This window comes from Musa acuminata, unplaced genomic scaffold, assembly GCF_036884655.1.
Source record: "Musa acuminata AAA Group cultivar baxijiao unplaced genomic scaffold, Cavendish_Baxijiao_AAA HiC_scaffold_71, whole genome shotgun sequence".
Lineage (NCBI taxonomy): Eukaryota > Viridiplantae > Streptophyta > Magnoliopsida > Zingiberales > Musaceae > Musa > Musa acuminata.
The window spans coordinates 87,744-103,353 of NW_027020352.1; the positions used below are offsets into that span (position 1 = coordinate 87,744).

General features: G+C 37.8%; 2 protein-coding genes across 2 annotated transcripts in view; both read left to right on the forward strand.

Moving 5' to 3' along the window:
* Positions 1-15,610, forward strand: part of LOC135654666 (uncharacterized) — a 92,436-nt gene that overhangs the window by 64,703 nt on the left and 12,123 nt on the right. The window lies entirely within an intron of this gene.
* LOC135654650 (uncharacterized) lies at positions 1,357-2,597 on the forward strand (the record flags this gene model as incomplete). Its single annotated transcript, XM_065175636.1, has 2 exons — positions 1,357-1,574; positions 1,725-2,597. Coding segments are annotated over 2 exons (531 nt in total), but the record flags the coding sequence as incomplete, so codon positions are not given.

The following is a 15,610-nucleotide window of genomic DNA, read 5'->3' on the forward strand; positions in this document are numbered from 1 at the left end:
AAAAAATATTGTTAAGTCTCCATATGCTTAAATATCTCATTCGGGATTGTGATATTTCTTTGATGCAACCTTTTATAAAGTTATTATTCAAGTCCATGATTGTATTCTAAAGCCCTATTCAAGATGTAGAAAATTGGACGTTCAATTGATGCCTAACAACGACATCGTCATCACGCAATACGCCATATCTTTATACTCAATCATGATGATTCACAAAAAATGAAAATCATGATAAAAGTACATAATAATCCTAAAAGAATTGCCCCTTGGAGGAACTACCCTCGGATGTTGAGGTAGTGGAAGCCGCCGCTGGTGGTGCTTGAAGAGCCTTCAACCCATCTGAGCTCCCCTTTCCCACCGCCAATCCTGACTCGTAGAGAAAATCCAACCTTTCTTGCCTCCTAATCAGATCAATCCCAGACAATAGCACAACGTCAGGAAAGCATGACGCTAAGAAACAATCAACGAAACATTTTTTTTCCTCAAACAATCAAACAGAACCCTAACCCTAAAATCAAGAAACTAAAGAAGGAAGCTTGGGGATCGAGACTTACGGGACGAGGTCGGCCTGTTCCTGGAGGAGGCGGAACTCGGACTTCTCGCGCTCGTCCTGGATTTGCTTGCGGAGCTCCTCGAGCTTGCGCTGCTCGGCCTCATGCTTCTGCTCCGCCTTCCACACGTTCTCGATGTTTCGGAGGCTCCCGGTGTGCCATCCCTTCTTGTTTAGAAATTTCAACGCCATCACGTCCTCCAAGAACCCCTCGCGATCTCCTCTTGTTCGATCTTTTTCTTGCCCTTCTTGATCTCGCCTTCCCTCGTCTTCGATTTGGGAGAAACTAAGGGAACATTGGATGAGGCTAAATGGGATTATGACGTATATATACAAATGAATTGGGTGGGCCACTCGTTGTTTCTATATCTTTATAAAACGATCAAAATATTTATCTTTTAAAAAATAGTTTCCCACTTAAATTCGATCTAATATTATAGTAATTTTAAATAAAGTTGGATTATATATTTTTTTAAACTGAACCAAAAATACTATAGCTAAATAATATGGATATTTTACCTCAAAAAGACTTGTATTATTGAATTTTATCCGATGACACCCCCTAATTGGTTTTTATGATGAAAATATCCTCGGTCAAATCCATAAATAACATCGATAATCCATCATAAATGAAAATATCCTCAGTCAAACAGGTCATTCAGTAGATTATTTTATAGTTGCATAAAGGTATGACAGGTTTGCTTTCTCTCTCTCTCTCTCACACACACACACATAAATTTAGGGTCTTACTATATGCTACTTGAGAAGGCTCGTAAGTTATCAACTCTTAAAATAATTCTTTGTGATGGCAGGAATTGATAGAGGAGTTAGGTATATATATAGTAGGTTTCGACAGAGCTGGATATGGTGAAAGTGATACCAATCCCAGTCGTTCACTGAGGAGCGAGGCGTCAGATATCGCGGAGCTGGCAGATGCTTTGGAGCTGGGCCCCAGGTTTTACCTGATTGGGTTCTCCTTGGGTGGCCATGCTGTCTGGGCGTCCATTAAGTACATTTCAGATAGGTAACTGTGGTTTGCTAGACTACAATGTCACGGTACATAGTTCAGGGTGTGTTTGCCGCCACCGCAGCCTTACAAATAGATGTCATTTGGGTTTTACCTCCTGCAACATCAGACTGAGCAAGCACCTGAGAATGTTGCAATTCATTTCAGGATTGCTGGAGCTGCTATGATGGCACCAGTAATAAACTACAGATGGCCTGGGTTCCCGCGGCATCTATCAGAGGAGGCTTACAGAAAGCAACAGCCTGGAGATCAGTGGGCATTGCGAGTTGCATATTATGCCCCCTGGTTGCTGCATTGGTGGATGAAACAGTCGTGGTTGCCTTCCTCCACCGTTTTCAAAGGCATAACCCATCTGCCCAACCGCTTGGATGCACAAGTTCGTGAGTACGCCATGAAGAATAGTGGAATGTTCGAAGAGTTGGTGCTACCCCAGTGTCCTTTTTTTTATTTTTTATTTTGACCCATTTCAACTGTCCAAGGAGCTTTGTAGTATGACGCTGCAAGAACTGAAGAATGCAAGCGTCACTGTGCTTGCAGAGGCGGAAACTTGCCACTCAGCAAGGCATGCTTGAGTCGTTTTACCGAGACATGATGGTGATGTTCGGGAAGTGGGAATTTGATCCGATGGATCTCTCGCAACCGCCCTTTCCAGTTCATCTATGGCATGGGGATGAAGACGGGCTCGTGCCGGTTACTCTACAGCGATACATCTGCAGCCGCCTCAGCTGGATCAACTACCATGAGCTGAAGGAAACAGGGCACTACTTGGGAGGTGTGCAGAGCTTGGTTGATGTTGTCCTCAAGACCTTGCTAGTGGTGTCGGTTTCAGCATGACCACATATTTATCAGTTTGGAAAAAGAAGCACCCACAGGAAGCGGAATGCGTAATTCATACATGGGAGGGATAATAATTAGATCGCACATGCCCTATTTTAACAATGCATCCATTACTTATGCGAGATCACCCACCATATACACATTGTTAGAGAGAGAGAGAGAGAGAGAGAGAGATATATATATATATATATATATATATATATATATATATATATATATATATATATATATATATATATATATGCTTGCATTGCGCTTTGACTATTGAATAATTAACGCCTGAACTTTGGTTGCATCCACTTGTGGATAAATTTATGGTTCAAATTTCTTAGACGGAGAGCATATCCGGAGAGAACTTAGTATACATTTTATTCAATCAGCTCGGATGGACGGCCGACACGGGCAGCGAGCACCTAAAGGAGCCACAATGTGTACTGTTTTCACTACGACATTAGGAGGAGTAATAGTAGCATTTAGAGAAAACAAGTTGTAGCCGTAAGTTGAGCCATTAGTAATAGTAGTTAGAGAAAACGTGAAAAAAAAGGAGTAAAAATTGATCTTAATGTTTAAAAAAAAAATGACAAGCACAAAGCAATAAAAAAATACTACTACTCTTAATTAAGATAAATATAATTAATAATATATATATAAGAGCACTTATGCTACAAGCCTGAAGCACAAAAACTCACGATATCTAAGAAATATGTTATATTTCATGAATAATTATCCTTGTCACAAGCCTCTATGGATATAATAGATGTTTGGCCACATAACAATGTACTCTTAAATGAAGTATTCAGACGTTAGCGCAAAAAAGACATTAGAATAGCTTTAGAGCGAGAAAGAGCGTTTACAAGACACCATTATCTCATATGAGTGTGCAATGTTTCCCTCCTATGTGTAAATCGTCATTTCCCTTTTTATTTATTTATTTTAATGTTTTTGGGGTCGGGGTCAGGCCATCTTATGAACAATGGATCCGCCGCGCACTGCTTTCGCCAAATTGCTTGCTTTGTCATGCGGCGGCACCTCTCCACCGGGGCCATGTCTTCCTCTGCCCCTTATTCGTCGTTCCTACCAGGTAAAAACCCTAGCTCGATCCGCCTCACGCATCAGCGGCGACTCAATGGTGTTCGTTTCTCTTTTCCCACCCGTTTCGTCGTCGTCGGTTCTTCCGTACGCTGCCTTGCCTCCTTCTCACCGGCCGAGCGAATCAAAGTCCACAACCCTATCGTTGAGATGGATGGTGAGCCACATCCCCCTAGTGTGTGTGTGTGTTTGCTGCTTTTTTTAGAGGACTTAAACTGTTTTCAATAATTAATATAATTTGAGGATAACAAAAGCACTGGGGTGAACACTCATTGCACCATGTAGTCCTTAGTTTGTGCAGCTCCTCTGAAATGTAAAAATTGAGGATTATACTCTTTGGTTTTTAAAGGGAATTAAAAAAAAAAGAAATGTATAAATTGAGGGTAAGGATGCCTCCACCAAAACCAAACAGACATGCAGAATTATTTTACTCTTTATTGTCTAGTGTGGATTTTTTAGCAAGCATTTTTGGCCAACAATGTTTTGGTGTCATTTGTTTTACATGGATTTAATATGACTCTCATTTGACTTGCAGATGAAGTTAGAGTTAAAGAGTTTAAGCTCAAATCTATGTGGAGAAGCCCAAATGGAACAATAAGAAATATTTTAAATGGTTTGCTTTATAGTGCTTGGTTTTGCTATTTGATATTTTTTATATCATTAATTTCATATACAAATCCACACAATTATCTTTAAAGTCAATTTTACTCCACAATATGGTCATTCTGACTTTCAAAAAACAACTTTTATCTTTTATGTTGGATATAATGCTCATCTAGGTTGCTTCTTGGAACTTTTGTTATTGGTTAGCATGATTTGTTGCATATGGTTGTCCTCTGCATCTGTTTTCTTGTATTTAAGATCTAGGGAATATACGAGGACTATTCCTTAAACATTGTTAATTTATTTGGTAGCATGAGATTACAGAGTTCTTCTCAACCATTCAACCTAAGAATCCATTCAAGTTTTAATTGGTACCACTACATTTCCCTTATCTTGAGTACACAAGGAGTGCCCTTAAACTTTAACTTAAATTTTTAGGTACTACTAGTTCAACTTGATCTATGATGGCTAATTTTGATTGATTGAATGATTTAGGATCATCTTGGTCAATGATCCTGGTTCATCTCCAGCTATTTTTTGCTTATTATAATATAAATGTTTGATTCAATTACAACAATAACAACAACAATAGTAACAAAGCCAAAAGTCTTAACTATTTGGATTGACTACATAGGTCTTTTGCCGTCATTGAGATTTGTGAAAGGCCATATGTTTAGTTAAGTTTAAAGTACTTAAATCTTTAGTTATAATTTCTATTAGTTGTTTTAGGTTTTCCTCTATCTCTTCTTGTACCACTAACATTAATTAAAGTTTAATTACAGATTTTAGATGGGTTTAGTGTGCAATCAAGCACAACTGTTCGGTGCCAAAGTGCTGGAAGACAGTCGGGCTTGAAATCAATTGATCTCGATCCAAATTCTATCGCTCGGTTCGGGTTATGCCCAGTCTCGATAACGGTGGAAAATAGTCATTAGAATCAATTGATTTAAAGCCCGACTCGACGATGCCAATCATAAGCGGGCCAAACCAAAAATGATAGTGCACCCGTCAGCCCTCCCGTAGTCGAGAACCCTAACCATCCTTTCTTTTCTTCTTTCAGTATTCTATGTTTATTTATAAAGAATATAGCATGCAATTACCCTAACGTCCCCTATTGATATTTTATGTATATGTGTGACAGGGGAGCTAAGCTTAAACCGTCTTTCTATTCTAACATCTACACGATAATATATATTGGACGGTAATCGACTCTAATGTTTCATATTAATCGATTATAATTAATTATCAGATTTTATCTTTCCTATCGACTTGTTTCAATTAATTGTACGATATTATCTTAATGGTAAGTGATAATTTCGTTATCATAAAAAATATTTTTTTATAAAACAAAATAAAAAATCGAAAAAGAGAGAAAATGAATTAATGTCTATTTTCCACCGTTACCGAGACGGGGCATAACCTGAACCGAGCGAAAGAATTTGAATCAACATCAATTGATTTCAAGCCCGACTCGACGATGCCGATTGTAAGCGGGCCAAACCAAAAAGGATAATGCACCCGTCAGCGCTCCCGTAGTCGAGAACCATAACCATCCTTTCTTTTCTTCTTTCAGTCTTCTGTGTTTCTTTATAAAAAATATAGTTTGCAATTATCCTAACGTCCCCCATTGATATTTTATGCATATGGGTGACAGGAGAGCTAAACTTGAACCGTCTTTGTATGCTAACCTCTACACGATAATATATGTTGGACGGTGATCGACTCTAATGTTTCATATCAATCGATTATAATTAATTATCATATTTTATATTCCCTAAAGACTAGTTTCAATTAATTGTACGATATTATCTTAATGGTAAGTGATAATTTCGTTATCATAAAAAATATTTTTTTTATAAAACAAAATAAAAAACCGAAAATGAGAGAAAATGAGTTAATGTCTATTTTCCACCGTTGCCGAGACGGGGCATAACCCGAACCGAGCAATAGAATTTGGATCGAGATCAAATGATTTCAAGCCCGACTCGACGATGCCAATTGTAAGTGGGACAAACCAAAAAAGATAGTGCACCCGTCGGCCCTCCTGTAGTCGAGAACCCTAACCATCCTTTCTTTTCTTCTTTTAGTCTTCTGTGTTTCTTTATAAAAAATATAGCTTCCAATTATCCTAACGTCCCCCATTGATATTTTATGCATATGGGTGATAGGAGAGCTAAGCTTGAACCGCCTTTCTATACTAACCACTACACGATAATATATGTTGGACGGTGATCGACTCTAATGTTTCATATCAATCGATTATAATTAATTATTAGATTTTATCTTCCCTATCGACTTGTTTCAATTAATTGTAAGATATTATCTTAATGATAAGTGACAATTTCGTTATCATAAAAAAATATTTTTTTTATAAAACAAATTAAAAAACTGAAAAAGAGAGGAAAAGAGTTAATGCCTATTTTCCACCGTTACCGAGACTGGGCATAACCCGAACCGAGCGATAGAATTTGGATCGAGATCAATTGATTTCAAGCCTGACTCGACGATGCCAATTGTAAGTGGGCCAAACCAAAAAGCATAGTGCACCCGTCAGCCCTCCCGTAGTCGAGAACCCTAACCATCCTTTCTTTTCTTCTTTCGGTCTTCTGTATTTCTTTATAAAGAATATACCTTGCAATTAACCTAACGTCCCCAATCGATATTTTATGCATATGGGTGACAGGGGAACTAAGCTTGAACCTTCTTTCTATGCTAACCTCTACACGATAATATATGTTGAACGGTGATCGACTCTAATTTTTAATATCAATCGATCATAATTAATTATCAGATTTTTCCTTCCCTAAAGATTTGTTTCAATTAATTGTACGATATTATCTTAATGGTAAGTGATAATTTCGTTATTATAAAAAATATTTTTTTTATAAAACAAAATAAAAAACCGAAAAAGAGAGGAAATAAGTTAATGCCTATTTTCCTCCGTTGCCGAGACAGGGCATAAACCGAACCGAGCGATAGAATTTGGATCGATATCAATTGATTTCAAGCCCGAATCGAAGATGCCAATTGTAAGTGTGTCAAACCAAAAAGGATAGTGCACCCGTCAGCCCTCCCGTAATCGAGAACCCTAACCATCCTTTCTTTTCTTCTTTCGGTCTTCTGTGTTTCTTTATAAAGAATATAGCTTGCAATTATCCTAACGTCCCCCATTGATATTTTATGCATATGGGTGACAGGGGAGCTAAGCTTGAACCGCCTTTCTATGCTAACCTCTACACGATAATATATGTTGGACGGTGATCGACTCTAATGATTCATATCAATCGATTATAATTAATTATCAGATTTTATGTTCCCTATCGACTTGTTTCAATTAATTGTACGATATTATCTTAATGATAAGTGACAATTTCGTTATTATAAAAAAATATTTTTTTTATAAAACAAAATAAAAAACTAAAAAAGAGAGGAAAAGAGTTAATGTCTATTTTCCACCGTTACCGAGACTGGGCATAACCCGAACCGAGCGATAGAATTTGGATCGAGATCACATGATTTAAAGCTCGACTCGACGATGCCAATTATAAGCGGGTCAAACCAAAAAAGATAGTGTACCCGTCAGCCCTCCCGTAGTCGAGAACCCTAACCATTCTTTCTTTTCTTCTTTCAGTCTTCTGTGTTTCTTTATAAAGAATATAGCTTGCAATTACCCTAACGTCCCCCATTGATATTTTATGCATATGAGTGATAGGGGAGCTAAACTTAAACCGTCTTTCTATGCTAACCTCTACACGATAATATATGTTGGACGATGATCGACTATAATGTTTCATATCAATCGATTATAATTAATTATCAGATTTTATCTTCCCTATCGATTTGTTTTAATTAATTGTACGATATTATCTTAACGGTAAGTGATAATTTCGTTATTAAAAAAAATATTTTTTTTATAAAACAAAATAAAAAATCGAAAAAGAGAGGAAATGAGTTAATGTCTATTTTCCACCGTTATCGAGACAGGGCATAAACTGAACCGAGCGATAGAATTTGGATCGAGATCAATTGATTTCAAGCCCGACTCGACGATGCCAATTGTAAGTGGGCCAAACCAAAAAGCATAGTGCACCCGTCAGCCCTCCCGTAGTTGAGAACCCTAACCATCATTTCTTTTCTTCTTTCGGTCTTCTGTGTTTCTTTATAAAGAATATACCTTGCAATTAACCTAACGTCCCCCATCGATATTTTATGCATATGGGTGACAGGGGAGGTAAACTTGAACCGTCTTTCTATGCTAACCTCTACACGATAATATATATTGGACGGTGATCGACTCTAATGTTTCATATCAATCGATCATAATTAATTATCAGATTTTATCTTCCCTAAAGACCTGTTTCAATTAATTGTACGATATTATCTTAATGGTAAGTTATAATTTTGTTATAATAAAAAATATTTTTTTTATAAAACAAAATAAAAAACCGAAAAAGAGAGGAAATAAGTTAATGCCTATTTTCCACCGTTACCGAGACAGGGCATAAACTGAACCGAGCGATAGAATTTGGATCGAGATCAATTGATTTCAAGCCCGACTCGACGATGCCAATTGTAAGTTGGCCAAACCAAAAAGGATAGTGCACCCGTCAGCCCTCCCGTAGTCGAGAACCCTAACCATCCTTTCTTTTCTTCTTTCAGTCTTCTGTGTTTCTTTATTAAGAATATAGCGTGCAATTATCCTAATGTCCCCCATCGATATTTTATACATATGGGTGACAGGGGAGCTAAGCTTGAACCGTCTTTCTATGTTAACCTTTACACGATAATATATGTTGGACGGTGATCGACTCTAATGTTTCATATCAATCGATTATAATTAATTATCAGATTTTATCTTCCCCGTCAACTCGTTTCAATTAATTATACGATATTATCTTAATGATAAGTGATAATTTCATTATCATAAAAAATATTTTTTTTATAAATCAAAATAAAAAACTGAGAAAGAGAGGAAAAGAGTTAATGTCTATTTTCCACCGTTATTATTATGACCCAGGCCTGATGGGCTAACTGGCCTATCAACTTCGTTTGGTCTAAACCACTGACCAAAATGCTTAAGCTGAAGTTGATAGTAGTACACTCATCAGACCCTTATAAGCCAATCATACACATTGCGCACTTCCGATGTGGGACTAATGAGATGTTACAATCACCCCCACTCAAAGGCTTGACATCCTCGTCAAGCCCCAACATAACCCAGATCAAACCCTAGCATAGTGCATGTGAGGCGTAGCCCAGTGGTGGCTCCACGCCGTGACGAGTCCATTGACTCCGTCTACGGGTAGCCCTTTCCTACTCGAGCCCCCTCAACCATGCCCAAATGCTAGGTCGTCTCTGATACCAAATATAATGACCCGAGCCTGATGGGCTAACTGTCCTATCAACTTCGTTTGGTCTAAACCACTGACCAAAATGCTTAAGCTGAAGTTGATAGTAGTATACTCATCAGACCCTTATAAGCCAATCATACACATTGCGCACTTCCGATGTGGAACTAATGGGATGTTACAGTTACCGAGACTGGGCATAACCCGAACCGAGTGTTAGAATTTGGATCGAGATCAATTGATTTTAAACCCGACTCGACGATGCAAATTGTAAGCGGGCCAAACCAAAAATGATAGTGCACCCGTAAGTCCTCCCGTAGTCGAGAACCATAACCATGCTTTCTTTTCTCCTTTCAGTCTTCTGTGTTTTTTTATAAAGAATATAGCTTACAATTACCCTAACGTCCCCCATTGATATTTTATGCATATGGGTGACAGGAGAGCTAAGCTTGAAACGTCTTTATATGCTAATCTCTACACGATAATATATGTTGGACGGTGATCGACTCTAATGTTTCATATCAATCGATTATAAATAATTATCAGATTTTATCTTTTCTATCGACTTGTTTCAATTAATTGTATGATATTATGTTAATGATAAGTGATAATTTCGTTATCATAAAAAATATTTTTTTATAAAATAAAATAAAAAACTAAAAAAATAGAGGAAAAGAGTTAATGTTTATTTTCCACCGTTACCGAGACTGGGTATAAAATCGAGCGATAGAATTTGGATCGAGAACTCTGATCATCCTTTCTTTGTTTTTTATGTCACTGGTTAAGCGGCGCCGAGCGAGCGTAGATCGCCCTGGCCGGACGCCTCCTGAGACTAGCCAAATCGAGTTGTCGATCTCTGACCTAGCGGACTCCTACGTTCTCCCCTCTTGTCAAGATCCGGTACATGTTCTAGATCCCTCCTAAAAGTGATCTTCATGTGTCGATTCTTTCCGATTTGAACTAGTCGCTCTGTTTTCGGTATGGTCGTCGGCGATATAGTGTCGAGAATCGTCAATCGGGTTTCTCGGCACCTTCCATAGCCAACAATACTGATCTTTCTCTCACAACCAATCTTACGGGTGCTGTTGATTCGTCTTCGCTCGCTCAGCGTCACCCAGCTCAGCGTCACCCATGCTCCCAGTTGTGACATCCTTCGCTTATTTGCATCATCCTTTCTGTAAATTCTATTGTTATCCCCATCATCTGGCCTTACATCGATAGAGCACCAGGCATGGTCAGGTATCTGCTGGACTCGATGGCTGATACAGTTACATGCTTGGATGATCAACAAAGCTCATCGACGATTCGGGTGACATGTCCACTCGATGGTTGATACAGTTACATGCTTGGATGATCAACAAAGCTCATTGATAATTACCAAATCCAACAGCTTTATGTTATCGACTAATTTGTTATTTTTTCTCGAAGAAATTGTGTGATGCTAAGGGTAAATTCTTAATTTAAGATCAGTATGACATTCGACTGGGATTCGGGTGACATATCCACTCGATGGTTTATACAGTTGTTACATGTTTGGATGATCAACAAAGCTCATCGATAATTACCAAATCCACCAACTGTCTTCCAGCACTTTGGCACTGAACAGTTGTGCTTGATTGCACACTAAACCCATCTACCATGGTTGAAGAAATATTGTTTACTTCTTCAGTGAGATCTGAAATTGACATCTGCATTGCTGGAATGACTTCCTTTAGTTGATCAACAAGTCCCTGAATAGCAGGATAAGTTAATTTAAAGACACACACAAAATAAAAAACCAGAACACCGGGAGAAAAGGAAAAAAAAAAATCATGATTTTACACAAAAAGGAAATGCCCACAATGTGATTAGAACTATTGATATGTTTCCTATCATAGCTGAGGCATACACCACATACAAGAAAACGTGTCATATGGCCGAGAACCCAATATAGATGAAATTGAAGGATTAATGTGAAGTTATGATTGAAAATATGGCAAAATACAGTTTTTTGAACAAAATTCAATTATGCTTTAAATAAATCCAACCAGATTGCTCACTTAAAATTCAGATAAGAACAGATCAATAATTATAAGAATCAAAATGCAAAAGGATTATCATAAAAGTAAAGGGATAAAGGTTTGAAATTTTACAGGGAGGACTAGCCCCTAAATGATTAGTGTTATCCCGGTATCACTAGACCTGTATGCTAACTAAATGTTGGCGATGTTCTGCAAGAGTTGCAGCCAGTGACTCCGCATGCCCACTGCTACTGCTGTCAGATGCACTACGAAGCAGTTCCGGGCCCTCCCCTTCATTAGCTTTCACCTTTAGCAGCAAAGGTTGAAAAGCAATCAGCAAAATAAACAAACAGGAAAAAAATCACAAATAAAGAATTAAGTCGCTCTCTTAATAAACACATGTTATCAGACACCCAAAAACACAGCAGCATTAAATAACATTTGAGACATTGACAGGAACAATACTATGGTGATAAGGTAACTATTTATAGAATATGTCAACTTTCAAAGAGAAATCTGCATTAATTGTCAAGATATTCATCAGAAGTTGAATGAATAGAAAATCGTAGATAAATTTTGCTGCTTACAAAATAAATATATAATTTTCTTACAGTTTCCACTTCAATATATAAAAAACTTACTTTTGGTCCTTGCAACCATTAATTTGCTTGCAAATGCTAAAACATTTGACAAAATAGTGTCTTGCCCATGTATTAAGTGAAGCTGAATCTGAAGACAATAGTGTCTTGCCACCCCTCAAACAGGAAAAATCATCAGATGAGCACAGCAAGAGGCTCAAGCAGAAAAAGAGCAAGAAGATTTTGCCATGAAGGAGGCATGCCGGCCATCAAGAAAGTTGTGGTGAAGGATGGGTGAGTCCCCCACCACCACCCACCAGCTAGATGAGTCTTGCTAAACTTGCTCGAGATGTCCAATTCTTTGAGAATTTGCATCGCACAAAGATCTTAAAAATAGTGGTTTCGAAGGTAAAATTAATGAATTGCATTTCTCTGTGGTTACGGAGAATTGTGATAGTTATATGCAATTAGAATTTTGATTTGCATATGGGTTACAGAGGATTCTCCACGAGTCATTTGTAGGCAAAGTGATTGCTTGTGCACAAAAACCTGATTCACATAATGCCGAATTATATAACTTGCAGTCCACACGTCACCAATATTTACCCATGACGATAACAAAAGATCTGACCCGCAAATACAAAACAAGCCATTGAAGGGTAAGGACATTTTGTTAAGTATGAAAAGATACAGCATAATTACAGCTGCTACACAATGACCGGGTAGAGAAAATGATAGTTAGATAGATGCATCATCAAAACAACCAACAACAACAGTGGAATCGAGTGTAAAATTAGACTACATCACACGATTCAAGCTCGAATTAGAAACCCTTACATTTCAGTTGCCTAAGTTAGTCACCATCGCAAACGAATGTATGATGTTGGCCCTCGACCAAGACGGCTGCATCTAACCTTTCTCTTCAGCTGCATATAATACCACCACCATGGTGGATATGGAACTCTTAGTGTTCCATGAGAGCAGCATCAGTTTCAGATAATGGTGCTGCAGAAGAAAAGAAAAAGGTTGCCACAGTTAGCGGTGTAGTAATCAGGAACAAGAACTATGAGCAATGCACTCAGCCAACAGAGTGGACAGTGAAGACCAAAATCAACACCCACACTAGGCAGTTTGAAAAAAATAATACCAACACATGCCTGGAAATATTAACCATACCGAGCAAGTCCTCGTATGCATCTTGGAAGAATGATGATTCCAGTAACAATGGACGTGAGAAAACTTGATCCAGAGTGTCGTTGACTTCAGGATGCATTCTTTGTATTTTTTCAGTGGATGGTTGGAACAGCCTGGCCAGGTTTTTGTTCTCCTTCAGTCCATTCAATCTATTTAACATATCTGGAATGAAGCTTTGCTGGCTATTGGCATTACAGGAAAGATCTGTCATGTTCATCGGGGCCTGAACTTCTGGTGGTGAGGAGAAAACCAGTTGTTGATTTCTCCAGTTGTAGTAATCAGGAACATCGTCGATTTCTTTCTGAAAAGCAGCATCTGTTGTTGATAGAGGTATAAAGAAGTGTTCAGAACCATCATCACTGCTTCTTTCCTGCAACAATTCTGAGTTGCTTGATGAGCTTGATAGTGCAGCTTCACGAACAGAACGACGAATGTTGTGAGCATAATAATCATCAGTCTCTGAAAAATTAAACCACATGGAATAGTGAATAGACAAGTAAAATTTGCTCATCTCTATTTATTATGTAAACAAAGTAGAAACTGGATAATAGCTGTTGGTCTTCAACATCTGAATATCGCCTCAAGTGGGTAATGGCTGAAGGCGCTGACCTTGTGCTTCACCATCTTCATCAATTGTAAATGGAGGTGAAACTGTTTTTGGGGCTGGCAAAGTTTCCTGATTGGTTTGACTACCTACAGGATGCTGCTTTGGTGCTTGGTGGCCTTTCCCCGATGAATTTGGAGTTAGATTGAATAAATGAGGGAGTTTCAAAGTTGGACTACCGGAGACTTTCTCAATCTGAGCAGAGGAGAATTTACAAGTCATCTCAGCAACTTCATCAGTCAACCTTTCCTGTTAATAAAATTTCAAATTCATTAGCAGTACATAGAGGCAAAAAGGGACAAATCTTAAAGATGACAAATTCTTGAACTAGAGGTGATTGACGAGTTGGGTCAGTCACGTTGAGATGGGTTATATTAGGGACATGTAAGGCTGATGTGAATCGAGCCAATTTTCTAGTGGGTTTAGATTTCTAAATGAGGATTGAGGAACCAAACTATATAGCTATATGGTCAGAGTGGTTGATCATATTTGGTTTTGCATGTCAGAAGGGGATTCAAGAAGATATAATTAAAACATTGCTATAAGCAAAATGTATGCTTGACCTTAACATAGCCAACCAGCCAACAGGTCAAGAGTTCTCGACCAGGCTCTGAACTATGTTCATGACAAGTTATCCTAAACAGTCTGGTGGGTTTGGTTTGACTTGGTGCATGTGATTAGCAATTGATGCCTCTACTTAAAGCAGCTGTTCTGTGCTGTAGATCTATGTTCCGTTACATTTAGTTAAGATATATCATAAATCTGGATACAGAGCAACCCTGCTTTTCCAAATAACTGCATCTTGAAAAGTAACTTGATATACAGTCATTTTCCTTTTAAGTTATAGAATTTTGTTAGCCAGCAGCATATACTTCAGCAAATCCACACTGGCCATTTTGGTGACCACCGGGATTCCTGGTGTGGAACCTTATATAATTAGTCCATGGTTGCTGTGGCACTTTAGTGCTCATTACTTTAGTTCACACAGATTATACTTGTTAAGTAATGTTTAATGCTTTAGTGATGAAAATTGTAAAATGTGGTAGTCATGCTGCATATTATGTTGCATATGGATATAGGGAAATTCATCCTCCGATGTTTCTAGAGTAGATACAGTAGCATTTCTATAATCCTAGTTTGCCTATTTGATGGGCATCTTGGAGTTGGATATACCTGATGAACACATTTCTTTAGAGCATCATTACCTCTATGGGAGTAATCAAGTTGTGGATTAGTTAGAATCAGATGCTGCTGGAACTATTAGTTATGTGTGGCATGAAGACACCCTAAGGCTTCTGTTAAATCTAAACTTGTGGATTCTTGTGGTTGCATTTTCTCAAGGAGAGGTAAGCAGTGTTTTGTTACAGAAAAGAAAACAAAAAATTAGGCAATTTTGTGTCAAGTTTCTTAGGAGAAATTTAAACCACATTTCAACAGGCAAATAACTTGCTGCACAACCACGTAATGGTATGTTCATGATCACGGTTGCCGTTTGTGACTATCAGTTTTCCCAGCTTGATTCGTCTCAATACCACAGTTTGATAATTTTTTGATGTATCAATGAAAATAACGTTTTAGCATTTGCAAGCTAATTAATGGTTGCAAGGACCAAAAGTAAGTTTTTTATATAGTGAAGTGGAAACTGTAAGAAAATTATATATTTATTTTGTAGGCAGCAAAATTTATCTATGATTTTCGATTCATTCAACTTCTGATGAATATCTTGACAATTAATGCAGATTTCTCTTTGAAAGTTGACATATTCTATAAATAGTTACCT